Genomic DNA, 27,691 nt, shown 5'->3' with positions numbered 1-27,691 from the left:
TCGCCGTGCCCTTGCGCACGTCCTCCATCTTGGCTAGTGCGAAGGAGTCCTCCTGCAGTGCTCGACGGACCGCCTCCAGGTCCACAGTTGCGGAAGCGCACGCCCACGCTTTCTGGGCGAAAATGTGCTTGGCCGCTGCTGGCGCCGCTTCTTCGAGGTATTGCGGCTTTCTGGACAGTGCATCTGCCATGATGTTGTTGTCGCCTGGGATGTATTCTATCCTGAAGTCGAAATCCGCAAAGAACTCCGCCCATCTGATGTGCCGCTGGTTCAGGAACCTTGCCGTGCGCCAGTACTCCAGGTTCTTATGATCCGTGCGAACCTGCACTGTGTGTTTGGCCCCGATGAGGAAGTGCCGCCACGCCTTGAATGCTGCATGAATGGCCAGCAACTCCCTGTCCCAGATGGTGTAGTTCTGCTCTGACTTGCTGAGCTTCCTAGAGTAGAAGGCACACGGTCTCCAGTCCCCATGCGGGTCCTCCTGCAACAGTACGGCGCCCACGGCTCTGTCTGAGGCGTCCGTCTCAACTCTCAGCGGTTTGCTGGGATTCACATGCAGTAGTTGCTGCTCGGACGAGAAGAGACGCTTAAGGTTCTGGAAGGACTGCTCCGCTTGCTCCGTCCAGATGAACTTCTTCTTCTTGGAGCTGAGCGTGTCGGTAATGGCCGCTGTCTGCATCGCGAACCCCTTGATGAACTTGCGGTAAAAGTTGGCAAACCCCACAAACCGCTGGACCTCCTTCCGATTTCGCGGGCTCTTCCAATCCAACACTGCGCGAACCTTGGCGCTGTCCATGGCGAGCCCCTTGTCCGACAGCTTGTAGCCCAGGAAATCCACCTCCTTCCTGTCGAACTGGCACTTCTCCAGCTTGGCGTATAGCCGATGCTCCTGCAGTCGCTGCAGAACCTCCTTGACGTCCCCCTCGTGGGTCTCCTCAGATTCTGAGAATATCAGGATGTCGTCCAAGAAGCAGACGCATTTCTTGTAGAGGAGACCCGCCAGGACGTGATGCATGAAGGCTTGAAAACAGTGGGCGCCATTTTGTAAACCGAAGGGCATAACTCTGTATTCATATGTGCCCAGGGGCGTGAAGATGGCAGTCTTCCACTCGTCCCCCTCCCGTATGCGAATCAGGTTGTACGCCCCTCGCAGATCCAACTTTGTAAAAACGCGTCCTTTCCTCACCGTAGCAAGCAGGTCATCTATTTTGGGCATTGGAAAGGCTGTGGGCTTGGTCTTTGAATTTAAGAGCCTGAAATCCACTACAAGCCTCTTTTGGGGCGTGTCCTTTTTCTTCACAAAGAATACAGGACTGCCCCCCGCTGCTTTCGACTCCCGGATGAAACCGCGCTTTAAGTTGAGGTCTATGAACTCCTTGAGCTCCTGTAGCTCGTCTTCAGACATGGAATACAGTTTCCCGGCTGGCAGCGTCGCCCCTGGCAGGAGGTCAATCTGGCAGTCATAGGGCCTGTGGGGAGGCAGCTTGTCTGCTTCCTTCTCGCAGAAAACCTCCAAAAACGCTGCGTACTTGTGTGGCACTGCTTGCAGCGTGCTTAATTGTAGCTGCGTGTCTTCCCCTCCTTCTTCCGGGCTAGGAAGAATGCAATGTTCCGCGCAATAGGAGGAACCGAAGGTCAGTTGGCGTTGGTACCACGCCAATGCTGGACTGTGCCTGTGCAGCCAACTCATGCCCAAGACCACCGGCGTGTCCGACAGTTTGGTGACGTTGAAACTGATGACCTCTTGGTGATTTCCAATCCGCATCACCATTGGCTGCGTTTGTTGCACCACCTGCCCCCCTAACAAGTCTCTGCCATCCACCGTGACAACCTTCAGGGGCAGCGTGGCTGGTAGCAGTGGTATATTGTGCTGCTGAATAAAATCCAGTCCTATAAAGTCGGCGTTGCTGCCGGAGTCAATAGTGATCGGCACTTCCAGAGTGCTGCCGCTGGGCAGTTGGAGAGACGCTGTAAGCTGCACCACTGGTTTGGGTGGGAGGGGGTCTGTGGGCTGCAAAAGTGCTGGGGATTGCTTCATGGACTTGTCTGACTGGACCCCAGTGCCTCTTCCTCCAGCCAGACTCTGTCGTTTAACTGTTGCTGTGTTCCCAGTCGAGTTGCTTCTTTGACTGTTGCCGAGGCTGCAGTGTGCTTGTGGAGCCTCTGGGGACACTCTTTCGCCATGTGTTGAGCACTGTCGCAGATGTAGCACTTCCTGTTCCCTCTAGGAGGCTTCGTTTTGACTGCTCCCGGCGTTAGGGCTCTGGTAGCTGACTGAGCCCTGGCACCTCCTAGCTCCATCGGTTCTTCCCCCCCTCCTTGGGGGGGTGTGGATTGCGCACGCGCTGCATCTCTGGGAAAAAGGGGAGGTGCTTTCGCTGGTGTGCGTCCCCAACGCCCTTCATCTCTGTTCCATGGACGTTCTTCCAAACGCACGCCGATTTCCAGCGCCCTCTGAACCACTTGCTGAGTGGTCTTAGGTCTCTCTCCTCTTGCAATCTCATCTTTCACATTTGCATTCAATCCTTCCCAGAAAAGGTCTCTGACTGGAGCAGAATTCTTCTCCCACCCCAGCGCGTGGACTAATGCAAAAAAGCGGGCATGATACTGCCTTACACTGGCTTTGCCTTGTTTGAGACCATGTATGTCTCTTCTGGCAATATCAACGTCTATCTTTGATAAAAAACATGCATCCATCGCTTTAATGAACGCATCCGCGTCTTGGAGCGCCGGATCATTATCTCTCCATAAATTTCTCAGCCACGCTTTGGCTTCCCCATGCAAATGGGATAGGATAAACCCCACTTTTTCTCTTTCATCTCTAAAGTCCTTTTCCAGCAGATTCAGCGCAAAGAGCAAGTCTGCTCGGAAATTAGGGTACTGGGGTAAACTCCCGTCGAAATGCGATACCAGGCTGCCCCCCCTTTTCCCCAGCCCTATGCCCTCTGGTCTGGCTCCCGTTTGCCCTTGTCTAGTAAGCATGTCCAACCTGGCTTGGAGATCCTTGCAGACTGTATCCATTTCTTCTTCCCTTTTTCTGGAGGCACGCACCTCTGCGTTGAGTTGAACCACAGCATTTCGCAGGTCTGTCCATTCCTGTTCTGTAGTCATCTTGTCTGATTCTTGTGAGCTCGCAAAGCACCACTTCTCTCCCCTCGCTACGTCGACTCACGTTGCGAGGTTCTTGGTGGAAAATCTTCTTCGGGGAGGGAGCTTACTGTCAGGGCTGGCTCCTGGTCCCAGCTCACAGAGGACCAACGCTGGCTGGTATTTATGTACAAAAGTCTTTATTGAAGTACAGTTTCCATTTCCACGCCGCAGCGCTCCATCCCTACGTCTAAACTTTAGACCGGCGAAGCTCCCTCTGAGTCCCCGCCCCCTGTACACCAGTTTAAGACTCTAGCTTTACTCCACCTCTTCTTTCTCCTCTGGGTCCTGTTGCCCTCCGGGGCCCCTGTCTCCCTGGATTCCTCTGAGGCTGACGATGACGATCCCCCTGACTCCTCCCGCTCTCTTCTGCGGGCTTTAGGACCTGGCTCTCTTCCCGGGCTGCCCACTGTGCCTCCCTCCTGTACATTTGAACTTGGCGCGCGCGCGCGTTTAACTTTCCTGATGACCGTTTCCTCACTCCCCGACGGAGGTGTGGTCAATCCTGCCTCATGTTCTCCCGCTGGCAGCTCTCCACCTGATCCCGATGCCTGGGACTCCTCCCCCCTACTGCCCTCTGGGGGGGACGCGGGCCCTGATTTCCAACTGCTACTCTCTGAGTCTCCTCTGGCCCCTTCTTCCCGAGGTGTCCCCCTGGGCACTCCCCTTGCCCTGACCATGGGGGCCCCTTTCTGTGAATCCTCCGAGTCACTGGAGAGACTCAGAGACCTCGGACTACTGTCGTCGCTGACATTTCCTTCAGACTCCTCCCCCTCGCTCTCCGTTTCCTCCCTCTCCTGTGACTCTGCTCCTGAACCCCTGACACTACCTCACAGGGTTAGAGTGTAAGGATAAAACAGGTAGAGGGAGAACCTCAAACACCTTGGAGAAAAAAGTGGGCTATCAGTGCAATAAATAAGTATTTTTATGTTACTCAACCCCCCCCCTTTCCCTTCTTTTCCTTTATTAAATTTGCAAATTCTAAAAATTGGAAAAATTATAGTGGATTATTTCTAAATTTTCAGAGACGCAAGACAGTGTCCTCGCTTGTCCTCCTGTTTGATGACGCATTTCCTCTTTTTCCGCAAAGTGTAAGCAGCAACCCCAAAAGCACTGCATGGATGCTGGGGAATGTGCCTTATTCCAGACCATTCTGTTCCACTAACTGCTCTGTGCCCAATACTGAACTTGGCCTTGAGCTATGGAAAAACGAGCTGTCTGTTTCCTGCTCTGAACTCTGAAACATCTGCAATTTTTCGTGTTATGTCAGCCACTGCTTTCTGCGGTCCCCTGTATAAAATTAGAGGGGGTTGGATTGTCTCACTGCAGAAAGGGAGGGAGAGAGATGCAGATATAAAAAGTATAGGGTGGTAAGGGGGAAATGTAAACAATAATTAGAAATAAAAGAACTACTCCCATCTTTTCTCTTCCCCCCGCCTTCCCCGCAACCCCCTCTGCAGTCAAAGGCTTTGCATCGCATAAATATCTACTTAGGAGCCTGCAAAATCTATACTGCGATCTCCAGAACAGCTTCTCAAGCACAATGCTGCTGAAGTGAGTGGACAGTTAAAAGCTGTCGAGTACTGCTCTCGTGTATCATAAGCGCTTCTGATGAAATCAGAGGCTTCTCAAATGTGGTCCTAGAAAGCTTTCTCCAAGCCAAGGAAGAACTTAGGTGTACCCAGGGCCAGATTTAGGTTTGATGAGGCCCTAAACTACTGAAGGTAATGGGGCCCTTTATACAGTCATACCTTGGGTTACGAACGCTGCAGGTTGCATGTTTTTGGGTTGTGGACCGCGCCGAACCTGAAGTACTGGAACGGGTTACTTCCAGGTTTCTGTGCATGCACGCGCATGCACAGAAGTACCAATTGACATCATGCGCATGCGCAGAAGCGTCAACTTGAGTCACGCGCAGACGCGGCACTTCAGGCTGTGAACACTGGAGGTTGCAAACATGTCTCCCGCACGGATCACATTCGCAACCCGAGGTATGACTGTATGCCCAGCTGTCCTTTGTCAGCAACAAATTGTAGCTGTTTTTTGAGTTGAATATGTGCTATATGGTAATTTATGGACCTAATAGGTATCTAAAGTGACAGCAGCCACGAAATTAAGAGACGCCTGCTTCTTGGGAGGAAAGCAATGACAAACCTAGACAGCATTTTAAAAAGTAGAGACATCACCTTGCCAACAAAGGTCCGTATAGTAAAAGCTATGGTTTTCCCAGTAGTGATGTATGGAAGTGAGAGCTGGACCATAAAGAAGGCTGATCGCCGAAGAATTGACGCTTTTGAATTATGGTGCTGGAGGAGACTCTTGAGAGTCCCATGGACTGCAAGAAGATCAAACCTATCCAGAAGAAGATCAAACGCATCCATTCTTAAGGAAATCAGCCCTGAGCGCTCACTGGAAGGACAGATCGTGAAGCTGAGGCTCCAATACTTTGGCCACCTCATGAGAAGAGAAGACTCACTGGAAAAGACCCTGATGTTGGGAAAGATGGAAGGCACAAGGAGAAGGGGATGACAGAGGACGAGATGGTTGGACAGTGTTCTCGAAGCTACAAACATGAATCTGACCAAACTGCGAGGTGCAGTGGAAGACAGGAGTGCCTGGCGTGCTCTGGTCCATGGGGTCACGAAGAGTCAGACACGACTGAACGACTAAACAACAACAACAACAAAGGTACCTAAAGTCATTTGCATGTAACAAAATATGTATTTTAACAAAGTAATTGTCAGGGGTTCAGGAGCAGAGTCACAGGAGAGGGAGGAAACGGAGAGCGAGGGGGAGGAGTCTGAAGGAAATGTCAGCGACGACAGTAGTCCGAGGTCTCTGAGTCTCTCCAGTGACTCGGAGGATTCACAGAAAGGGGCCCCCATGGTCAGGGCAAGGGGAGTGCCCAGGGGGACACCTCGGGAAGAAGGGGCCGGAGGGGACTCAGAGAGTAGCAGCTGGAGATCCGGACCAGCGTCCCCCCCAGAGTGCAGTAGGGGGGAGGAGTCCAAGGCATCGGGATCAGGGAGCGCGCAGGCAGAGGGAGAACGTGAGGCAGGAGTGACCACGCCCTCGTCAGGGAGCGAGGAAACGGTCATCCGGAAAGTTAAACGCGCGCGCGCGCCAAGTTCAAATGTGCAGGAGGGCGGCAAGGTGGGCAGCCCGGGTAAGGAGCCAGGTCCTAAAGCCCGCCGAAGAGAGGGGGAGGAGTCAGAGGGGTCAAGCTCTGCGTCAGAAGAGTCCAGGAGGAATGAGACCCCGGGGGGTAGTAAGACCCAGAGGAAGAGAGAGAGAAGGAGGAGGTGGAGTAAGATTAGAGTCTTGAGCTGGTGCACAGGGGGCGGAGACCCAGACAGAGCTTCGCCGGTCTAAAGTCCAGACGTAGAGCTGGGACGCTGAGACTTGTAAATGGAGACTATTCTTCAATAAAGACTTTGATACTGTACTAGCGGCTAGCGTTGGTCCTTGGTGAGCTGGGACCCGGAGCCAGCTCTGACAGTAAGCTCTGTCTCCTTTTTAAAGTTTTGGCACCAAGAACCTCGCCACGCGAGTCGACGCAGCGAGGGCAGAGGAGGGGTGCTTACACAGCTCACAAAACTCAGGCAAGATGACGACGGAAGAGCAGATAAAAGCCCTGCAAGAAGCGGTGACACAACTCAGCACGGAGGTAATTGCATCCAGGAAGAGAGAGGAGGAAATGGTTACCTCCTGCCGGGATCTCCAGGTCAGGTTGGACGTGCTTTCTAAACAGGGGCAAACGGGATCCAAGGCAGAAGGCATTGGCTTGGGGAGAAGGGGAGGCAGCCTTGTATCGCATTTCGACGGGAGTCTGCAGCAGTACCCCAACTTCAGAGCAGACCTGCTGTTTGCGCTGGATCTACTTGACAAAGACTTTAGAGATGAGAGAGAGAAAGTGGGGTTTATCTTGTCCCATTTGCATGGGGAAGCCAAAACGTGGCTGAGGAATCTATGGAGGGACCATGATCCAGCGCTCCAAGATGCGAAGGCTTTTATTAAAGCAATGGACTCATGTTTTTTATCAAAGGTAGACGTCGATATTGCCAGGAGGGACATACATGGACTTAAACAAGGCAAAGCCAGCGTGAGGCAGTACCATACACGCTTTTTCGGATTGGTTCATGCCCTGGGGTGGGAAAAAGATCCTGCGCCAGTCAGAGACCTCTTTTGGGAGGGGTTGAATGCAGATGTAAAAGCAGAGATCGGAAGGGGGGAGAGACCAAGGAGCACCCAGCAAGTAGTCCAGAGGGCTCTGGAAATCGGGGTGCATCTGGAAGAACGTCCTTGGAACAGGGAAGAAGGGCGTTGGGGAAGAGCACCAGCCAGAGCACCTCCCTTCTTTCCCAGAGAAGCAGCGCGTGCACACTCCACACCCTCGCAGGGAGGGGGAGAAGAGCCGATGGAGATAGGAGGTGCCAGGGCTCAGTCAGCTAACAGAGCCCTAACACCGGGAGCAGCCAAAACGAAGCCTCCTAGAGGGAACAGGAAGTGCTACATCTGCGACAGTGCTCAACACATGGCGAAAGAGTGTCCCCAGAGGCTCCACAAGCACACTGCAGCCTCGGCAACAGTCGCAGAAGCAGCTCAATTGAAAACGCAGCAACAGTTAAACGACGGAGTCTGGCTGGAGGAAGAGGCACTGGGGTCCAGCCAGACAAGTCAATGAAACAATCCCCAGCACTTTTGCAACCCACAGACCCCCTCCCACCCAAACCAGTGGTGCAGCTTACAGCGTCTCTCCAACTGCCCAATGGACGCACTGTGGAGGTGCCGATCACCATTGACTCCGGCAGTAACGCTGACTTTATAGGACTGGAATTCATTCAGCAGCACAATATACCACTGCTACCAGCCACACTGCCCCTGAACGTTGTCACGGTGGATGGCAGAGACTTGTTAGGGGGGCAGGTGGTGCAACAAACGCAACCAATGGTGATGCGGATTGGAAATCACCGAGAAGTCATCAGCTTTAATGTCACCCACCTGTCGGACACGCCTGTAGTCCTGGGCATGAGTTGGCTGCACAGGCACAGCCCAGCATTGGCGTGGTACCAGCGCCAACTGACCTTCGGCTCCTCCTATTGCGCGGAACATTGCATCCTTCCTAGCCCGGAAGAAGGAGGGGACGACCCGCAGCTACAATTAGGCATGCTGCAAGCAGTGCCGCGCAAGTACGCAGCGTTTTTGGAGGTTTTCTGCGAGAAGGAAGCGGACAAGCTGCCTCCCCACAGGCCCTATGACTGCAAGATTGACCTCCTGCCAGGAGCGACGCTGCCAGCCGGGAAACTGTATTCCATGTCTGAGGACGAGCTGCAGGAGCTCAAGGAGTTCATAGACCTCAACTTGAAGCGCGGTTTCATCCGGGAGTCGAAGGCAGCGGGGGGCAGTCCTGTATTCTTTGTGAAGAAAAGGGACACGCCCCAAAAGAGGCTTGTAGTTGATTTCAGGCTCTTAAATGCCAAGACCAAGCCCACGGCCTTTCCCATGCCCAAGATAGATGACCTGCTGGCAACGGTGAGGAAAGGACGCGTTTTTACAAAATTGGATCTGCGAGGGGCGTACAACCTGATTCGCATACGGGAAGGAGACGAGTGGAAGACTGCCATGTTCACGCCCCTGGGCACATATGAATACAGAGTTATGCCCTTCGGTTTACAAAATGGCGCCCACTGTTTTCAAGCCTTCATGCATCACGTCCTGGCGGGTCTCCTCTACAAGACATGCGTCTGCTTCCTGGACGACATCCTGATATTCTCAGAATCTGAAGAGACCCACGAAGGTGACGTCAAGGAAGTTCTGCAGAGACTGCAGGAGCATCGGCTGTATGCCAAGCTGGAGAAGTGCCAGTTCGACAGGAAGGAGGTGGATTTCCTGGGCTACAAGCTGTCGGACAAGGGGCTTGCCATGGACAGCGCCAAGGTTCGCGCAGTGTTGGACTGGAAGAGCCCGCGCAATCGGAAGGAGGTCCAGCGGTTTGTGGGGTTCGCCAACTTTTACCGCAAGTTCATCAAGGGGTTCGCGATGCAGACGGCGGCCATTACCGACACGCTCAGCTCTAAGAAGAAGAAGTTCATCTGGACGGAGCAAGCGGAGCAGTCCTTTCAGAACCTTAAGCGTCTCTTCTCGTCCGAAGGGCAGCTACTGCATGTGAATCCCAGCAAACCGATGAGGGTTGAAACAGACGCCTCAGACAGAGCCGTGGGCGCCGTACTGTTGCAGGAGGACCCGCATGGGGACTGGAGACCGTGTGCCTTCTACTCCAGGAAGCTCAGCAAGTCGGAGCAGAACTACACCATCTGGGACAGGGAGTTGCTGGCCATTCATGCAGCATTCAAGGCGTGGCGGCACTTCCTCGTCGGGGCCAAACACACAGTGCAGGTTCGCACGGATCATAAGAACCTGGAGTACTGGCGCACGGCAAGGTTCCTGAACCAGCGGCACATCAGATGGGCGGAATTTTTTGCGGATTTCGACTTCAGGATAGAATACATCCCAGGCGACAACAACATCATGGCGGATGCACTGTCCAGAAAGCCGCAATACCTCGAAGAGGCGGCACCAGCAGCGGCCAAGCACATTTTCGCTCCGAAAGCGTGGGCGTGCGCTTCAGCAACCGTGGACTTGGAGGCGGTCCGTCGAGCACTGCAGGAGGACCCCTTCGCACAAGCCAAGATGGAGGAGGTGCACAAGGGCACGGTGAAGGACGACGAGTTCCAAGTACGAGACGGATTGCTCATCCGGAGAGGAGCACTCTATGTACCGGGAGACGACCTCAGGGCGAAAGTACTGCAGCAGTTACACGACGCACCCACCGCCGGGCACTTTGGCAAGGAGAAGACGGCAGAACTAGTTGCCAGAGATTTTTGGTGGCCCAAGATGCGGGGGGAAGTCGCGGAGTACGTCTCGAGGTGCGACACCTGCCAAAGGGCCAAGTCAGTGCACAAACCTCCGGCGGGACTGCTCGAACCGCTGCAGACCCCGAGCGAACCGTGGGAGAGGGTGGCCCTGGACTTTGTCACGGATTTACCCAGCTCAAGGGGTAAAACGGCAGTGCTAGTGGTGGTGGACATGTTCACTAAAATGGCCCACTTCATTCCGTGCGCGAAGGTGGCCACGGCAGAACAGACCGCCAAACTGTTCATAGACCACGTCTTCAGGGTGCACGGACTGCCACGGTCTATCTTGTCCGACAGGGGGCGCCAGTTCATTTCGAGCTTCTGGCAGAAGCTGATGGGTTTCCTGAACGTCAAGATCAACCTAGCGTCGGCGAGACACCCGCAGACCAACGGACAAGCGGAGCGCGTCAACGCCATCATGCAGCAGTACCTGAGATGCTATGCAAATCAACAGCCGACGACATGGGTGGACTACCTGCCGCTCGCTGGGTTCGCTTACAACAACACGAAGCACGTGTCCACAGGGGTGACGCCGTTCTTCGCCAACAACGGGAGGCATCCCAGAACCTTCCCGGGATTAGAGAGACTGGGGGAGGGGGAGCCACAGGCAGCGGAAGTCTTGGCGGCGGAATTGCAGGAAGTCCACGAGCAGCTTAGGAGGCAGTTAGAGCTTGCAAAGCACGCATACAAACTGCAGGCTGACAAGCACAGGAGGGTTGGTGAAGACATACAGGTGGGAGACTGGGTGTGGTTAGCGGCCCACGCAGTGCCGACCAGATCCTTAGCTAAGAAGAAACTCGGACATAAGCAGCTAGGACCTTACCTAGTTGAGGCACAGATCAATCCGGTGGCCTTCCGGTTGACACTTCCGGAAGGATCCAGAATGCACCCAGTATTCCATAGGTCGGTGCTCACGCCCTACAAAGCACCTCACCGATTTCAGGCGCAGGGCACAGCACCAGACCAGTATAGGGAGATCCCCCCAAGGAGGGAGTCGCCAAGAAGGGAACCCATCAACCAGGTCACAGAGATTTTGGACTCGAGATGGGGGGCAGAGGGAGTAGAATATTTTCTCGCAAGGGAAGGTACCCCGGCCAGCGCCAACAGTTGGGTGCCGGACTATGCCCTGGACGAGCCTCTCCTCAAAGAGGAGTTTCATGCCTTGTTCCCACACAGGCCCATGCCAGCCGAGTATTTCGACGACTGGCTTTTCACACCCACGCTTTCTACCAGCACGTTCCAGGGATTCACCTCGGACGAAGAACCAGCATTAGAAACACATTCACCGGAGGGCTCGCCCTCGGGGTTCGCCTCAGACCGCTCGTTTTGGTGGGACAATCGAGGAGAGGAGAGGTGGCTGAGGGGCCCTTGGCACGCAACGGACCCAGAGGGGAACGAGGGTGAGAGGGACATGGACGTGATGGGGGAGGACGTTGGGTTCGAGCATGGCGGCACGGAGATGGAAGCAGAGGAGAACGAGGTCGGCGAAGACACGGAGGACGAGCCGGATTTCTCTAACTGGATGCACGCCACGGGGGACGAACTGTATCCACCATTCACCCCCACAACGACGGAGCACCCAGCACCCCCGCCGGAGGAAGGGGAGGGGGGAAGGGGGGGCTTCGAGGGGGGGATGGATGTCAGGGGTTCAGGAGCAGAGTCACAGGAGAGGGAGGAAACGGAGAGCGAGGGGGAGGAGTCTGAAGGAAATGTCAGCGACGACAGTAGTCCGAGGTCTCTGAGTCTCTCCAGTGACTCGGAGGATTCACAGAAAGGGGCCCCCATGGTCAGGGCAAGGGGAGTGCCCAGGGGGACACCTCGGGAAGAAGGGGCCGGAGGGGACTCAGAGAGTAGCAGCTGGAGATCCGGACCAGCGTCCCCCCCAGAGTGCAGTAGGGGGGAGGAGTCCAAGGCATCGGGATCAGGGAGCGCGCAGGCAGAGGGAGAACGTGAGGCAGGAGTGACCACGCCCTCGTCAGGGAGCGAGGAAACGGTCATCCAGAAAGTTAAACGCGCGCGCGCGCCAAGTTCAAATGTGCAGGAGGGCGGCAAGGTGGGCAGCCCGGGTAAGGAGCCAGGTCCTAAAGCCCGCCGAAGAGAGGGGGAGGAGTCAGAGGGGTCAAGCTCTGCGTCAGAAGAGTCCAGGAGGAATGAGACCCCGGGGGGTAGTAAGACCCAGAGGAAGAGAGAGAGAAGGAGGAGGTGGAGTAAGATTAGAGTCTTGAGCTGGTGCACAGGGGGCGGAGACCCAGACAGAGCTTCGCCGGTCTAAAGTCCAGACGTAGAGCTGGGACGCTGAGACTTGTAAATGGAGACTATTCTTCAATAAAGACTTTGATACTGTACTAGCGGCTAGCGTTGGTCCTTGGTGAGCTGGGACCCGGAGCCAGCTCTGACAGTAATTGTTACAACCAGTCCATGCAGAATGTAGGCACCCTATATATAGAAATGAGCAAACCAGGCTAGCAGGTGGGGCCCATGACTTACATCATAGGAGCCTACACAACACAGAACACTGTTGCTGTATGTAGGTTTTATTTTATTTGTTTTTTATCTTATATTTTGGAAATGTACATCCAGTTTTTTCCTTTAATTTTTTTTTTGGTGGCCCCCAAGAGAGAGTGGGGCCCTAAGCTATAGCTTGTTTAGCTTATACATAAATCCGGCACTGGCTGTACCACCGAAATGTAGCCAGCCTGAGAACTGCAGGGCTAACCCAAGCCATTTTGCTGCCTGACAAGAAGGGCAATATGGTGGCCTCTCTCCACATCATCCTGCGTATATAGAAGCTGGCTGGAGACTGGCAGCTTCAGCAACTGACAACAGGACAGTGTTGTGCATCTCAGCCGAGGAGAACAGGCTGCCAGAGGAGGCACCTGGAAGGCTGGGTGGCTTGCACAGCTCTGCCCACAAGCAACTTGGCACCGACTCCCACTCTCCTGGCATCTGCCACTTGACAAGGTGCCTCAAGCTGCCAAATGGTAGGGTCAGTTCTATAGGGATAAAACAGTAGAGCTAGATGCAATGGGGGGACGGACCTTCACCCTATGGCAGAATCCAAGGAACCTAAACATTCTGGTTAGTGTCCCTCCTGCGAGCCACTGGCAGTTTGGAGGCAGCCTGGAGGAAGAAGACATGTAAACACCCCACGAGCAAATCAGGATTGGTGTGGAATGAAAGCTCATTATCATAGAACCTCACGCTAAACAAATCAGAATAAATGCTCAATAAAGGACCGGACATGGTGTATCTACCACTTGCACTTTGTGCAGGAAGATCAGGATGAATGCTCAATAAAGAGGTCATCTGGAAGTTTGCCCATGACAAGCATCCCCCCCCCCCTTGTTCCTAATTCAGGAACAAGGCAGCTTCAGAAGTTTACGCAATGTGGTCCAGTGTTCCGTTTTGCTACAGCCTTCCTTCTTCTTCCTCTCCCTTCAACCCCCACCCTGCCTTTTCAAAACGTTTGAACATGTGGTGTGATTTTTGGCTACCATCCTAAGCAGCGAGAACAATGAGACTTCCAAGTAAACAGTGATTAGGATTGGGTTCTTTTATTCGATTCCGGAAACACCTGGAGTGCTTTATTGTGTAGCAAAGTGTCTCCAAAGCTAACTGGCACTGTGTGTGTGTGTATGTGTGTGTTTTGAGTGTGCATATGTATCGTAGCCTGTTGTCTTTGTCCATGGAGTTTTCTTGGCAGGGATGCTGGAGTGGCTTGCCGGTTTCTGCTCCAGGTGGATCACGTTTGGTCAAAATTCTCCACTATGACCTGTTCATTTTGGGTGCCCTGCACAGCATAGCTCATAGCTTCTCTGAGTTATTCAAGCCCCTTCGCCATGGCAGGGCAGTGATCCATGAAGGGAGAGCTGGATCATAAAGGTGGCTGATCGCCGAAGAATGGATGCTTTTGAATTATGAAGCTGGATGAGACTCTTGAGAGTCCCATAGACTGCAAGAAGATCAAACCTATCCATTCTTAAGGAAATCAGCCCTGAGTGCTCAATGGAAGGACAGATCCTGAAGCTGAGGCTCCAATACTTTGGCCACCTCATGAGAAGAGAAGACGACAGAGACGACAGAGGACAAGATGGTTGGACAGTGTTCTCGAAGCTACCAGCATGAGTTTGAGCAAACTGCGGGAGGCAGTGGAAGACAGGAGTGCCTGGCGTGCTCTGGTCCATGGGGTCACAAAGAGTCTGACACGACTAAATGACTAAACAACAACAACAACATGTATCGTAGCTACCAGGCTAAGTTCAAGGTGCTGATTCCTGGTGTGCAAAGTGCTATGGGACCAGGACACCTGAAATATTGCCCCAATCTTTTATATAATCCTTGATCACTGTGTTCTGCACGTGAGGACCTCCAGCAGATATCCATCATATCAGGAGAATAATCAGGCCGTTAGAGTTGTGGCAGCTACCCTGTGGAATTCCTTCCCTTGAAAGGCAGGTGCCATTATTTTTGCTGCCTTTTTAGCATCCATTGGCAGTCTACGGATTGAGGTTGAATCCCAACAAGACCGAAGCACTGTCTCATGGGGGGCAGGGGGAGGGCAGGTGTGGGGGACTCCCTGGTCCTGAATGGAGTAGCTGTGCCCCTAAAGGACACACATGCTTTTACTAGTTGTGAACAGGGGCAAAAGACTATGTTGGGCCTGGAAAACCCCACCTCCTGTCCACTGGACCTTCTACTGGTTTCAGATTATGTCACCAGCCTACATGAATTTCAGTGGAGACCCTTAACGCTTTTTCTGCTCGCCCCCCCCCCCGTGAAAGTATCATCCAATCACATACTGAGGAAATCTGCTTGCCCCGAGACCCACAACTCCCTAAGGCTGTTCCCAAACTGCTTGAGCTCACTAAGAATACTAGATTGCTGCAATGCACCACATTTTTAAGAGATGTGGTATTTTAAGGGCATGCATGCTGCTGCAGTTACGCTACTAAACTGCTGTGACAGCTGTGACCTTAATGTGACAGCAAATGGCAAGAAATGCCTTCAAATTTAGCAACGTTTTGCAACCCTGCAACCCTGCGGCAATCGCTGCAACGGCCCAATTTGTTCAGCAGATTGGGTTGAAGCCGATTTAGAGATCTTATGAGTCGGGGGGGGGGCTGCAACAAAACGTTGCAGTGTGAATTTTTCCTGTTCACTGTTTCGAGTCAGCCAGCCAACCCCCTCTCGATGATACTCCCTTCCATTTCCCTGCATCCTGCCTCCCCCCATAACAAAACAGTCGGTCAAGATTCCATGGCCACTGAGCCTCCAACAGGACAATTTTAGGCCCCTTCTGTTGTAGTTTTTCCTAAAGAGTTTCTTTATGCACTTCTGCAAACCTGGGGGTTCCTCAACGCCTGCTGATATCCTTGCTCCTGTGAATGGATGGTGCTGCTTCTGCTACAAAAGCAGCAGAACTCGTGCCTGAACACTTGAAATACGGTGAACGAGTCCAAGGCTAGTTGTGCCGGTTACTTGTGCGCAAATCGGAGGAATTCAGATTTTTATTCATTGGGAAGAGTTTCAGCATCATCCATTCAGTGACTGCTTTTCCGGGAGTTCCACATGCTGTCATACATATATACTTGGTTGAATTCACACTGCATCATGGGTTAACTAGCCTGAAAATTGTTTACATACTTCATTGCTGTCACAGATGTAAAACAAGCAAGCAAGCAACACCACAAGTCCTGATAGGGCCAAATTTGGCGCGATGGCCTGGTAAGAAAGTAAAATAAAATGTGAGAATGCAGATAGTTTGGTGAGAAAGGCTTAAAACCTTTATCCATAATGCTCCTGATGTAGCTTGACAGCAAGAAAGCTTTCCCGGTTGGAGGATGAACATGACGATTTGGTTTGATTTATTGTATTTCGATTGTGGTTTCATTCAAATGAATCTCAAAGTGGTCTACACATAATAATAATAATAATAATAATAATAATAATAATAATAAAAAAAAAAAAAAAAATTTTACTTATAGCCTGCCCTCCACAGCTGAAGCCGGGCTCAGGGCAGCTAACAACAATCAAATAATCCAACAATCAAATAATCCAACATTCTAAAAACATTTCATTATAAAAATTAATTAAAATCAAATTAATGGCAACCGTTAAGCAAAATTCTGTGCAGGTTGCCAGAGGAGGGAGTCAGGCTGTGCCCTGACCAAAGGCCTGGTGGAACAGCTCTATCTTGCAGGCCTTGCGGAAAGATGTCAGGTCCTGCAGGGCCCTAGTCTCTTGTGACAGAGCGTTCCACCAGATTGGAGCCACAGCCGAAAAAGCCCTGGCTCTAGTTGAGCCCAGCCTAACCTCTCTGAGGCCTGGGACCTTCAGGATGTTTTTATTTGCAGACCGTAGGTTCCTCTGTGGGGCATACCAGGAGAGGCGGTCCCGTAACATAATAAAAGATACAACAGGAATCACATAGAACAATCAACAAATCAATCAAACAATTACAATCTATAAAACACCGTTAACAAAACTGCAACTAAAAAAAAAAATGAGCAAAACATCACAATTACAGCAAAGGCATGCCAGGTTTTGGTATAGCTGCCCGGATGTGCAGAATCCAGATTTGCAAAACTGCAGCATTTGGTCTAACTATCGCTCCCGGCTCCCAATTCTAAAGGAAAGCAAGCAAGATTCCTGTCTTCCTTCCAAAGGCACCAGTTGGAGACACTTCCTACTGCAGGAGGCGTAACAGTTGATGTGGCAATGGTGGATAGTTACATATTTATATGCTAACCCCATTTACCTGCTAGAGTGCTAAATTAATTCCATGCCCTTGTTAGATCCCTGACAGTTATACAGACAGACAGCTTGGTCTCTGGCCAATTCTAAACATGCAGTTATCAAGGCAGACTGGCCCTTAAAAGCTGAGGTCTTCTCCTTGGCAGGCTTGAAGGAGTCGTCCTCAGTCTGACTCGGCTTTTCAGCTGCTAGCACAGGACTGACTCAGCATTTCTGATCAGGCAGCAGCGGGAGTCAGTGAAACAGAGCAAGAAGGCAGAGGCAGCTTTGTTAGCCCTTGCACAATTTCACACCCCATGGGCAGAATCCCACGAAATCACCACTGCTGGTGGCTTTCAAATATTGCATAAGAAACAGAGGTGTCCTTATAGGAGGAAGGCTCTGCTTCTTATACACTCATGCCCCTTAGGCAGAGGCTGCATTTGCACGCCAAGGTAAGTCAAGGTTACTGTCTTATCAGGGTTCATGGTGCATGGGTGATGTGCTAGCGCATGATGTGAAATTACTCCTGCTTTTGTTCATTCTGCAGCGCAAGGAGGAGAAACGACCCAGGAAGCTGCAATTAAGCTTGGCTTCCTGCGGTGTCTGAAACTGGAGTTGTGGTTTGTTTCTTCCTAATAAGGCCAGGACGCCTGCTTCTTGGGAGAAAAGCAATGACAAACCTAGACAGCATCTTAAAAAGCAGAGACATCACCTTGCCAACAAAGGTCCGTATAGTTAAAGCTATGGTTTTCCCAGTAGTGATGTATGGAAGTGAGAGCTGGACCATAAAGAAGGCTGATTGCTGAAGAATTTATGCTTTTGAATTATGGTGCTGGAGGAGACTCTTGAGAGTCCCATGGACTGCAAGAAGGTCAAACCTATCCATTCTTAAGGAAATCAGCCCTGAGTGCTCACTGGAAGGACAGATCCTGAAGCTGAGGCTCCAAAACTTTGGCCACCTCATGAGAAGAGAAGACTCCCTGGAAAAGACCCTGATGCTGGGAAAGATTGAGGGCACAAGGAGAAGGGGACGACAGAGGACGAGATGGTTGGACAGTGTTCTCGAAGCTACAAACATGAGTTTGACCAAACTGCGGGAGGCAGTGGAAGACAGGAGTGCCTGGCATGCTCTGGTCCATGGGGTCACGAAGAGTCAGACACAACTAAACGACTAAGCAACAACAAAAACTAAAAGCCCAAACTAAAAACTATTCATGAATGCTAATGATGTGCATCTCAGCAAAATTGTCTTTCCATTCCCATGTTTACACTTATGCAGGAATTTTCATGTGCCCAAGGCATACATACTTGCCTGCGGGGCAGTATCATCAGTTAGCCATACTTTAATCCTATTAAAATAAATGTTAAATCATTCTTGTGGATCCATTCAGGAATGTAAGATTTTTCCACTGGAGTGGTGGTGAGAAAGAATAGCAGGGCTTTGTCAGTTACAGCCCCAGTTTTATGAACATTCTTTCTCCGACGAGGCCTGCCTACCCATGAAGGAGAATGAGATGGCAAAAGACCCATGGTTGTAGAGAGGAGGGCACTGTATCATTTCAAATTCCGGGTGGGGGAATCAATTCTTTTACAGTGATACCTCGGTTCTTGACTGCCTCTGTTGTCGAACGTTTCAGTTCTCAAACGCCGAAAACCCGAAATGCTTCTGTTTTTGATCACACCTCAGAACTCAAACGTGCGACGCGGCTTCCGCTGAGTGCAAGAAGCTCTTGCAACCAATGGGAAGCTGCGCCTCGGTTTTCGAACATTTCCGAAGTCAAACAGTCTTCCAGAACAGATTACATTCGAGAACCAATCTACCACTGTAATCCCTAAGGGGGGGGGGGAATCCTGAGAGAAAAAAAAGCTAGCCTGGGAGGAGGAAGACTCTAGCTAGCCCTCGGCCCCTGCAAGTTTTCTGTTCTTTAAAAAGAAAAAGAGCAAGACCATGTGGTTTGCTGTTGTTTTTTAAGTCACACAGAATTCTGCACTGATAGAATGGACTATCTTATTCCCACTTTGTAGGTGGGTTAAACCACAGAGCCTAGGACTTGCCGATCAGAAGGTCGGCAGTTCGAATCCCCAGGATGGGGTGAGCGCCCATTGCTCGGTCCCTGCTCCTGCCAACCTAGCAGTTCGAAAGCATGTCAAGTGCAAGTAGATAAATAGGTACCACTCCGGCGGGAAGGTAAACGGCGTTTTCATGTGCTGCTCTGGTTCGCCAGAAGCGGCTTAGTCATGCTGGCCACACAACCCGGAAGCTGTACGCTGGCTCCCTCGGCCAGTAAAGCAAGATGAGCGCCCCAACCCCAGAGTCGTCTGCAACTGGACCTAACAGTCAGGGGTCCCTTTACCTTTGACTACCCCTGGAACGTAACCCCCACGTAAATTTCAGGCTTACTGTACAGATCCAGCCTAAGTACGGCTCAAGAATTACTGTATAGTTTTTAGAAAAAGACATTAAAGCAACAATATTCAGGAGGGAAATTCACTGATCTTTTATACTTGTGAACTGATTCCATGCAAGCTGCTTTTATCACATCTTTTCCTCGCTGTAATGTTTTGCTTCCCCACCTCCAGTGATTGCTGAGGCTGTGTTTTGTTTTTCTGCACAATGTGCATTTTTATTAATGTAGAGCATTTATAGCTGCTAAGGATAAGGAGGAGTAATACAAAAATGTGTTAGTTAACGTGTACGTTTGTATGTGCATGTGTGTGTTTTTATTTATAATATTTTTATTCTCCTTTTTGCCCTAAAGGCCCCCAGTTTGGCTAACAAAATACTTTAAATCCGTAATCTAATAAAACAACACCAAAATACACAACCAGCGTACCTGGCCAAACAAGAATCAGCACAGGTACTAGAAAATTAATCATACAACAATAAATAAAAGAAGTCAATGGAGAAACCCAAAAGAACCCCCCTCTGCAATGCAAGGATATGCAGGTGCCCCATATGGGGACTGAACCTTCAACCTTGGCACTATCAACACCACACTCTAACCAACTGAGCTGTGAAGGTTAATATTAATAATACAGTGGTACCTCGGGTTACAGATGCTTCAGGTTACGTGTTTTCAGGTTGTGCACAGAACAGGTTACTTCCGGGTTTCGGCGCTCGCACATGCGCAAAACTGCTAAATTGTGCTTTGCGCATGCGCAGAAGCGCCGAATCGCGACCCACGCGTGCACAGACGTGGCACTGCGGGTTGCAAATGTGCCTCCCACACGGATCACGTTCGCAAACCGAGGTTCCACTGTAATATCATAACCAAATTTTGCATGGTGATTCCTGAGATCAAGGAGCAGGTTTTTATCTATGTTTGGGTACAAGTGGACACCATTTTGAACAAAGATGGTAGACTGATCTTTTCAAAGCTGCACTGATTTTTTTTATTATTTTGAATTCCTGGACAATGCCAGGTAAAAGTCTGCTAGTGTGTGTGTGTGCATGCAAATGTATTGTGCATATGTATAACCAAAGGCCCAGTTTGCACACAGTGATAAATTTTGTTAATGGCCCTTCTGGGGGGTCAAACAGTGTGCAAGTGCCTGTTGTTCAGAGGCTCCCACTTTGCTGCACCCGTGTTGTGAGCAGAAGCAACAAACCCATAGTCCTTGGCTTGTTGTTATGCCTGAACCAGAATCACAGTGTGTTTCTCCCTAGCAAACCGTGATCAGCAAACCATGGTTTCACAATCACGGTTTGTTCAGGAGGAAAAAGCTGTGATCCTAGGCTGGGACACTGCAGCGAGCCAAGGATTCATGGATTGCTGCCAATGGAGGGGCAAAGCAGGTGTGACTGCCAAGGGCTAAGCAGCAATTAGTCATTGTTTTAAATCAGAGATGTGGTCCTTCCGTGAATTTTATATCTTCCCTCCAAAGCCTCTCCCATGATTCCATCTAGATGTTGCAGCCAAAGTCCCTGGCCCACTGCACCATTACGGATTTGACTTCTTCCTCCTTGACCTCCCAGTCAAGGAGTAGCCTACATATTTTAGAGAGTGGTTTATATTTAATTTGGGACGCGGGTGGCGCTGTGGGTTAAAACACAGAGCCTAGGGCTTGCCGATCAGAAGGGCAGTTTGAATCCCCGCGATGGGGTGAGTTCCCATTGCTCGGTCCCTGCTCCTGCCAACCTAGCAGTTCGAAAGCACATCAAAGTGCAAGTAGATAAATAGGTACCACTCCAGCGGGAAGGTCAACAGTGTTTCCGTGTGCTGCTCTGGTTCGCAAGAAGCGGCTGAGTCATGCTGGCCACATGACCCGGGCCGGCTCCCTCGGCCAGTAAAGCAAGATGAGTGCCGCAACCTCAGAGTTGGTCACGACTGGACCTAATGGTCAGGGGTCTCTTTACCTTTTATATTTAATTTGAATCAAATCTTTTTCAAGTCTTGAAGGTTCTGTAGAAAAAATGATTTTTAAAATCTTTTTGGAAGGTCTCATTCAATTGGAAATATTGCATCCAGTCTGTCAGGTGATTTCGGATTTCTTCAACTTTTTTGAGTTTTAGCCCATCGTCTTTTTCTTCCAGCAGTTCTTTTTCCTTTTCTGTTGATTACTTATGTTACACAGTTTTTAAAACCAATAAAGCATATATTTATAAAAAGGAAGAAACCTGTGGTCCTTCGGTTGCTGCTGGGCTTTGATTCCCATCACCCTTGATCACAAGCCAATGTTAGCTGGGGCTGATGGGAGTTGGAATCCAAAAGCATCTAGAGGACCATGAGTTTCTCTCTCTGCTTTAAATGAAAGCTCAAGCTCTTGAGAATACACAACAAGCTTCCAAATTCAGCATTTTGCTCCTAAGATGCAAACTCTGTGACGTAACTGCATGCACACAGATTACTGAACATGCTGCCAGTTTGGAAACCAGTTCTTCAGACATCGGAGATGATGCCAAATGGTTGAAACACGAGGGGATTTCAGAAAACTGCTTGACAAAGGGGTCTCGAGGGACAGCAATCATGCCTCCTAATTTCTCACCCTTCCTCCCAGACAAAAAGGAACTTCTTTGAAGATTGACTTCATTCTTCTCCCAAGCTACTAGGACTTGGAAAGCTCTCGCAACAGCTGCTGCTCTCGAAGAGCCAACTCATGGCACCATAGATCACACTGAGATCCTCGGGAGCAGAAGACTATTTATGCTAGCCTCTTAATTGAGCGTTCCTCTGCCAGCCAAGACATTCCGTGCTCCGCCACGCAAATAATGTAAGCTAATTTGCAGCTAAGCGCCGCCGTTGGAAGCATACTTTATAAATATCTTCCTCAGCTGAGCAAGGGGAGCCTGGCAGAAGGCAAGTGTTGAAATGGTGTGAGGAAATGCACAATGGGCAATGAATACAAACACCCTCTTTCATTGGAGAACGGGAGGTTGACTCTGGCCTATGACTTGACTGTGTGCCTTGGAGAACCTGCCTAATAGGTATTCTCATCTCCAATAGAAGATACAGCAGGGTGTACTGAATGCAGCAGTGGTTAGGACAAGAATGGCCCAACTTACGTATTTAGGCCATGAGACTCTAAATCTTAGGGTTGTGGGTTCAAGCCCAACATTGGGTGAAAGATTCCTACATTGCAGGGGATTGGACTAGATGACCCTCGTGGTCTCTTCCAACTGTACAATTCCATGATCTAAGCGAGGGATGCCTCACTCCACTTATGTGAACCTGGCACTGTTACATGTGCCACATACCGTATCTTTCGCTCCATAAGACGCACCCGACCATAAGACGCACCTAGTTTTTAGAGGAATACAAGAAAAAAAAATGCAGTGGTACCTCGGGTTAAGTACTTAATTCGTTCCGGAGGTCCGTTCTTAACCTGAAACTCTTCTTAACCTGAAGCACCACTTTAGCTAATGGGGCCTCCTGCTGCCGCTGCACGATTTCTGTTCTCATCCTGAAGCAAAGTTCTTAACCTGAGGTACTATTTCTGGGTTAGCGGAGTCTGTAACCTGAAGCGTATGTAACCTGAGGTACCAGTGTATTCTGAATCAAATGTTGTACTAAACTATTTAATAAACTACCAGTATATCAGCATAATATTTAATGTTTTAATCTGCTTTCTAGCTTCTTGTTGATTTTAATTTTTTAATGTTTAAAATCATTCTTTTTAAGAGATTCTTTTTTCCTTATTGTTTTATTGTTTTTGTAAACCACTTTGAGGCTTTATTACAAGCAGTATATATATCTAGGGGAATAATTAAATAAAATTTCTCCGCAATTTTAAGTTCAGTTGTCTCTACTTCTGCACAGTTTGTAATTAAAAAACAAAAACAAAACGCACAAAACTTTGTACAACTTTTTGTGTACAAAAAGTACACAAAAGTTCTTAGTGTATGCAATTTTGCCTATTATACAGAGTTTTTGCAAGCCAGTTCCCTTAATATAATGCATTTTAGTATGTTAACTTAGCATGTTAATTTCTCTAACGTACACATTTTTCTGTACACGCTTTTCCTACTAAATGCAATTTTGAACATTTTTAAAAAAAAGTTTTTGAGAACTTCATCACAAGATTTGGAGACGTCTGGTTTTCCCATTTTATAAAATCCATCTTCCAGTATCAACTTTGCTTCTTCTCTCTCTTTGCGTCATGAGCCAAAATATGTGTTCTACAAGCTCAACTGAGCTCAATACTCCTGAGTAAACAGGAATGGGACTGTGCTGCACACATCACAATGCAGTACACCTTTCAAAATCACGAAGTTTCTATTAACGATTTGCTGTTTTCCATCAAACTGAAGAAGCACAGCAAACAAGAATATAAGCACCCCCTAGAATGTTGATGGACTAGACCAGGCACGTCCAACTTCCAAGGGATTGCGATCTACTCCCACTATAAAAAAACTGGCAGTGATCCACCCATTGGATTGACCAGAGTTGTTGAGCTTTGGCCGGGGGGGTGGGGAGAGGACGAAAGTTAATGGGCTTTGGGGGGGGGGGAGGATGAGACAAAATTCTTGAGCTTTTTGGGGGGAGAATGAGCCAAAGTTGTTGAGCTTTTTGTGGAGAGGATGAACAAGAGCTGTTGAGTTTTTTTGGGTGGGGGGAGGGTCCCACGATCAACCATGACTGACTAGGGACACCCTGCGATCAACCGGTACATCGCGATTGACCTGTTGGGCATCCCTGGACTACACCACCCAAATGTGATCAGAATAACATTCAAGGAAAGAAGATGGACCTTAACAACACATTATTTTTAGGGCTATCATCAAATTTAAGCTACAATCCTTGAAACATTGACTATGGAGTAGGTCCCATTTAACACAGCAAATAAGCACAGGACCGCACTGTTTAATCACATTGCTTTTAATCAATCGAATCTGCGTATATTCACATGCAAATAGGCAAAGCCACATGTCACATCAAGCACCCATCTTAGATGAGGCATTTCTTTCTTTATGTCAACAGCCTTGATAATTTTGGAACGGCATGGCAAAAAAATGCATAAAACAAATGCAAGCAAAGAAACTTCACACCTCAGCCAGTGTTACCTTTACCCCACATTCCTTTCAAGTTTGATACCACCCTCCTTCAAATCAGCAGGGCGAGGGGGGGGGGGGACTACCTTAGATAGCTCCAAAGCAAGCCTGCTAAGAAGACAGTGGTCTTCTCTGCTGCCAAGATTGCTGGAGAAAGATGTTGTTCCAGTGAGGAGCTGCACACAACTGAAGTCTTATGTCAGCTGGCTCCACATCCCCAGAGAAGCGGGCTGGACTGCAAAATGACCCTCGCCTGATTTTAGTCTGCAAGGTTGGGGAGACAGGGGTACTGCAGGGACTCTGAGGATGGTAGAAAGGTTGTACCCTCTAGGTGGGAGAAGTCTGGATACTGTCCTGGTGGTTTTCCACTGAGGAAATGAAAGCATCCCCAAAAACCTCTGCCATGCAGCTGCAAGGTCAAAGGGCCAGGGCTCACAACAATTTCTGCACTGTATTGGGTGGCATTTGAATTTGTCTTGCAAATGTCAGCTAGTCCATAACAACAACTGGAGGGATGTATCTTTGCAGTTATTTTTCTTTTCCTGACAACGCTAGAGGAAACCAGAGGAAAGAGTGCTATGTGCAGAAAGTCTTGTCAGGCGGCAGTTCTAGGGCAAGGGGTAGTTACATGTGCCACTTACATGGGGTGGCGAGGGGGTGTTTGCAACAGACAGCAGAGGTCACAGAAACCATGCCCAAGGAACAGGAGGGTAGTCCATGGGGGGACTTGAGCTAAGACGAAGGGCCCAGATTTTTAGCAGAAGGTGACAGAGGTGCCAGCTGTTACACCACTCATGGTTGGTGCATTCGTGCGTGCCAAAAGTAGGCCCTCTCAAAGGATGGTGTGTATACAATAACAGGGAGGTATACCCTTCCAATCTGCAAGCTGGCCAAGGGAACCCTTCTTCAAAATATGGGTCTTTAAGAGAATAAGAAAATCCCCCACCCCAAAAAAGTTGCAAAAAGATATTCTGCGGAAATGAATCGGCTGCATAGCTTGAGGGTGGGGCTGAATGGGGAGAGCTCTGGCCCTTCGCCCTGCTCTCTCCAGTGTTTTCTGACCCCCTCTTTTTTTTAAAAAAAAGAAAGAAACGGGGGAAAGAATATCTTACAAAACCTCCCTAAGATGCAACAGGCTGGATGGAGAGGAGGCTGCCGAACTTGAAGTGCTGGATCACAGGGAACTTCTCTAGGCATTCAGCTTTGTACATGCGAATAAGGCCTTGGTTGACCTTCGCCCATGAAGGAACAGCGCTAATGTTCCACAGCTGGTTGGAGTGCTCAGCAAATGGGCCTGTCTTCATTTCTGTAACGAACAGGATGCACTCGAGAAACATGAATTCCTTGTGGTTTTCTTTCACCACCTTCTCGTCCAGGAAATGTTGAGGCTCCAGGTTTGGGTGATCTATCAGTTGTGAGCTGCCCCATATGAAAGGCAGGAACTGGAAGTCATCCAAGCCCCAGACTCCTCGGCTGCCGGCCGGTTCCATTCTGTAGGTCTTCTGCAGCTTCCGCATGACTTCCAAATACCTGCTGAACACTTTGAAGACAATGGCGAGCTGGTCATCCACTTGGAGAACTCCAATCTTGCAAAGGCAGCAGAGGTATGCGACAAACGCTGCTTCGTGACCGGTCCCATAGTCAATACGAGTAGGGTTGCCCACGGACTCCTTCAGGTACACCGCCACCTCGGAGACAGCTTCTGACAGCTCCCTCGGGACCACCGTGGCCACCAGGTTCTCAGCCCCCTGGTCCAGTTTGGTGTACCACGTCCGGAAGGCCTTGTTCCCAAAGCGGGATGGCTGCTCCACCGGTGGGGTTTCGTCAATCCACCTGTCAAGCGTGTCTAGGAGATCAACCAGCTTCTCAATGGGCTCAGAGACTTTGTAACTGCAGGTCAGCTTCTTGCCCTTGACGCTTTCATTCAGCTTGAGAATGAAGCCCATGTAATCTGCATAAGCCTGTGAGCGTTTCCATTTCGCCATGTCAGGAACCATGTTGATTTCCTTCTTGGGGATTGTGAAACTTGGGCGGGGAGCAGGCCATGGTGCCTCCTTGGGGGAGTCTAGATACCACTTGCTTTCTGCCATCTTCTTTGAGCTGCCGTCACTGTCTTTCACCTCCCACCGCCTTGTTTCTTGTAGTTCTTAAAACAACTTTATGAAGGAGCAAACTTTATTAAGGACCTGCAGGTTAAACCAACAGTGAAGTCACCAGCATACTTCTCATATTTTAAGGAATTTCCCTCAAGAGAAAACAAGTAACTTTATTTTTTAAAAAATATTTTTAAATAATTGATGCATGTAAGTTGTCTCAGATCAAGAGCCTACACCAAATGAAAGGCCACAATATGTTTTTGATTTTTTGGTCAAAGAGACCTCTAGGTTCCTTGTTTAAGTCCACCTAAGTCAAGGAACTGAGCCCAAATTAGAATGTAAAATAAATGCAACTCCCCTGGCTTTATTAGTCCCTCATTAAATAAATTATTTGCCATACCCCTTATACTTCACAGAGTTACTGTAAGATGTGTCTATGACACAATCGCCGTAAGACAGGGTGTGTGGAAGGCAATTAATTAATTAAGCCCCCTCCCACAACATTATTACTGTGAGTATCATTTTCTTTCACATAATTCCTACTTTTGGTCCTCTTGACTGCATTCCTAATAATTTCACGTTCATTGTCACCATTTTTATCTCGTCGCTCATGACTACAGTGTTTGTTCTGCATTTCCTGGTCCCTAAACTTCCAGTTATCAACAGCTATCCCCAAAAATGAAAGTACTGTCTTGCTTTCTCACCAGCAGCCAACAGAGCCATCTGAGCAGAAGAAAAATGCTGCAGTACAGCTTCCTTGGAGTTCCCTTTATTAATAAGTAGTCTCATCCCAGGCTGTGTCTGCCCAGGAATGTAGCAAAAGCAAAACTTAATGCCTCATATTTGGGGTTTGCTAAAACACTAAAACCAGGTCAATACCAGCCAGCCCCACACACCAGTTTACATCTAGCGCAAAAATTGCAACGGTAAGGTGTACTGGCTCACTTCAGTCCTATCACCTACTGATTCAAAATAATATACCGTGAATATATTTTCAAGGTCCTAAAAGCTCAATTCAAAGCATAAATAGCAAATGTACCACCTTTTAAATCAGATGAACAATCTGTTAATCAAACATGATTTGCTTATCTCATTTCCCACAGCTTTGTGTGTTTATTTAACTCCAGTGACATGAAAGGAAAAAATGGGTAATCTGCTTCCATCCCACTGCAAGTGTGGAAGACATCTTCCAGGGAGATGTTTTCCTTTTACAGTGGTACCTTGGTTCCCAAACTAAATCTATTCTGGAAGTTGTTCCAAAACCAAAGCATTCTAAAACCAAGATGTGCTTTCACATGGAAAGTAATGCA

The 27,691-nt window shown here is 49.5% G+C and overlaps 2 protein-coding genes across 4 annotated transcripts in view; both read right to left on the bottom strand.

Annotated features, from left to right (window-relative positions):
* The window catches only part of ZDHHC8 (zDHHC palmitoyltransferase 8), a 146,295-nt gene that overhangs the window by 71,210 nt on the left and 47,394 nt on the right, over window positions 1–27,691 (bottom strand). The gene's annotated exons all lie outside the window — the stretch shown is intronic.
* The window catches only part of LOC310666851 (serine/threonine-protein phosphatase 2A activator-like), a 50,988-nt gene continuing 47,393 nt past the window's right edge, over window positions 24,097–27,691 (bottom strand). For all 3 annotated transcript variants that reach the window (XM_083418360.1, XM_083418361.1, XM_083418359.1), the window contains exon 2: window positions 24,097–26,471. In XM_083418360.1, the coding sequence (XP_083274486.1) occupies window positions 25,407–26,375 (969 nt within the window). In that variant the 5' untranslated portion in view covers window positions 26,376–26,471 and the 3' untranslated portion in view covers window positions 24,097–25,406. The remainder of the gene's footprint in view (window positions 26,472–27,691) is intronic.

Source organism: Podarcis tiliguerta (assembly GCF_965153285.1).
Source record: "Podarcis tiliguerta genome assembly, chromosome: 16".
Lineage (NCBI taxonomy): Eukaryota > Metazoa > Chordata > Lepidosauria > Squamata > Lacertidae > Podarcis > Podarcis tiliguerta.
Note: the sequence above shows the minus strand (reverse complement) of the source record. Positions and strands in the feature narration are given on the sequence as shown.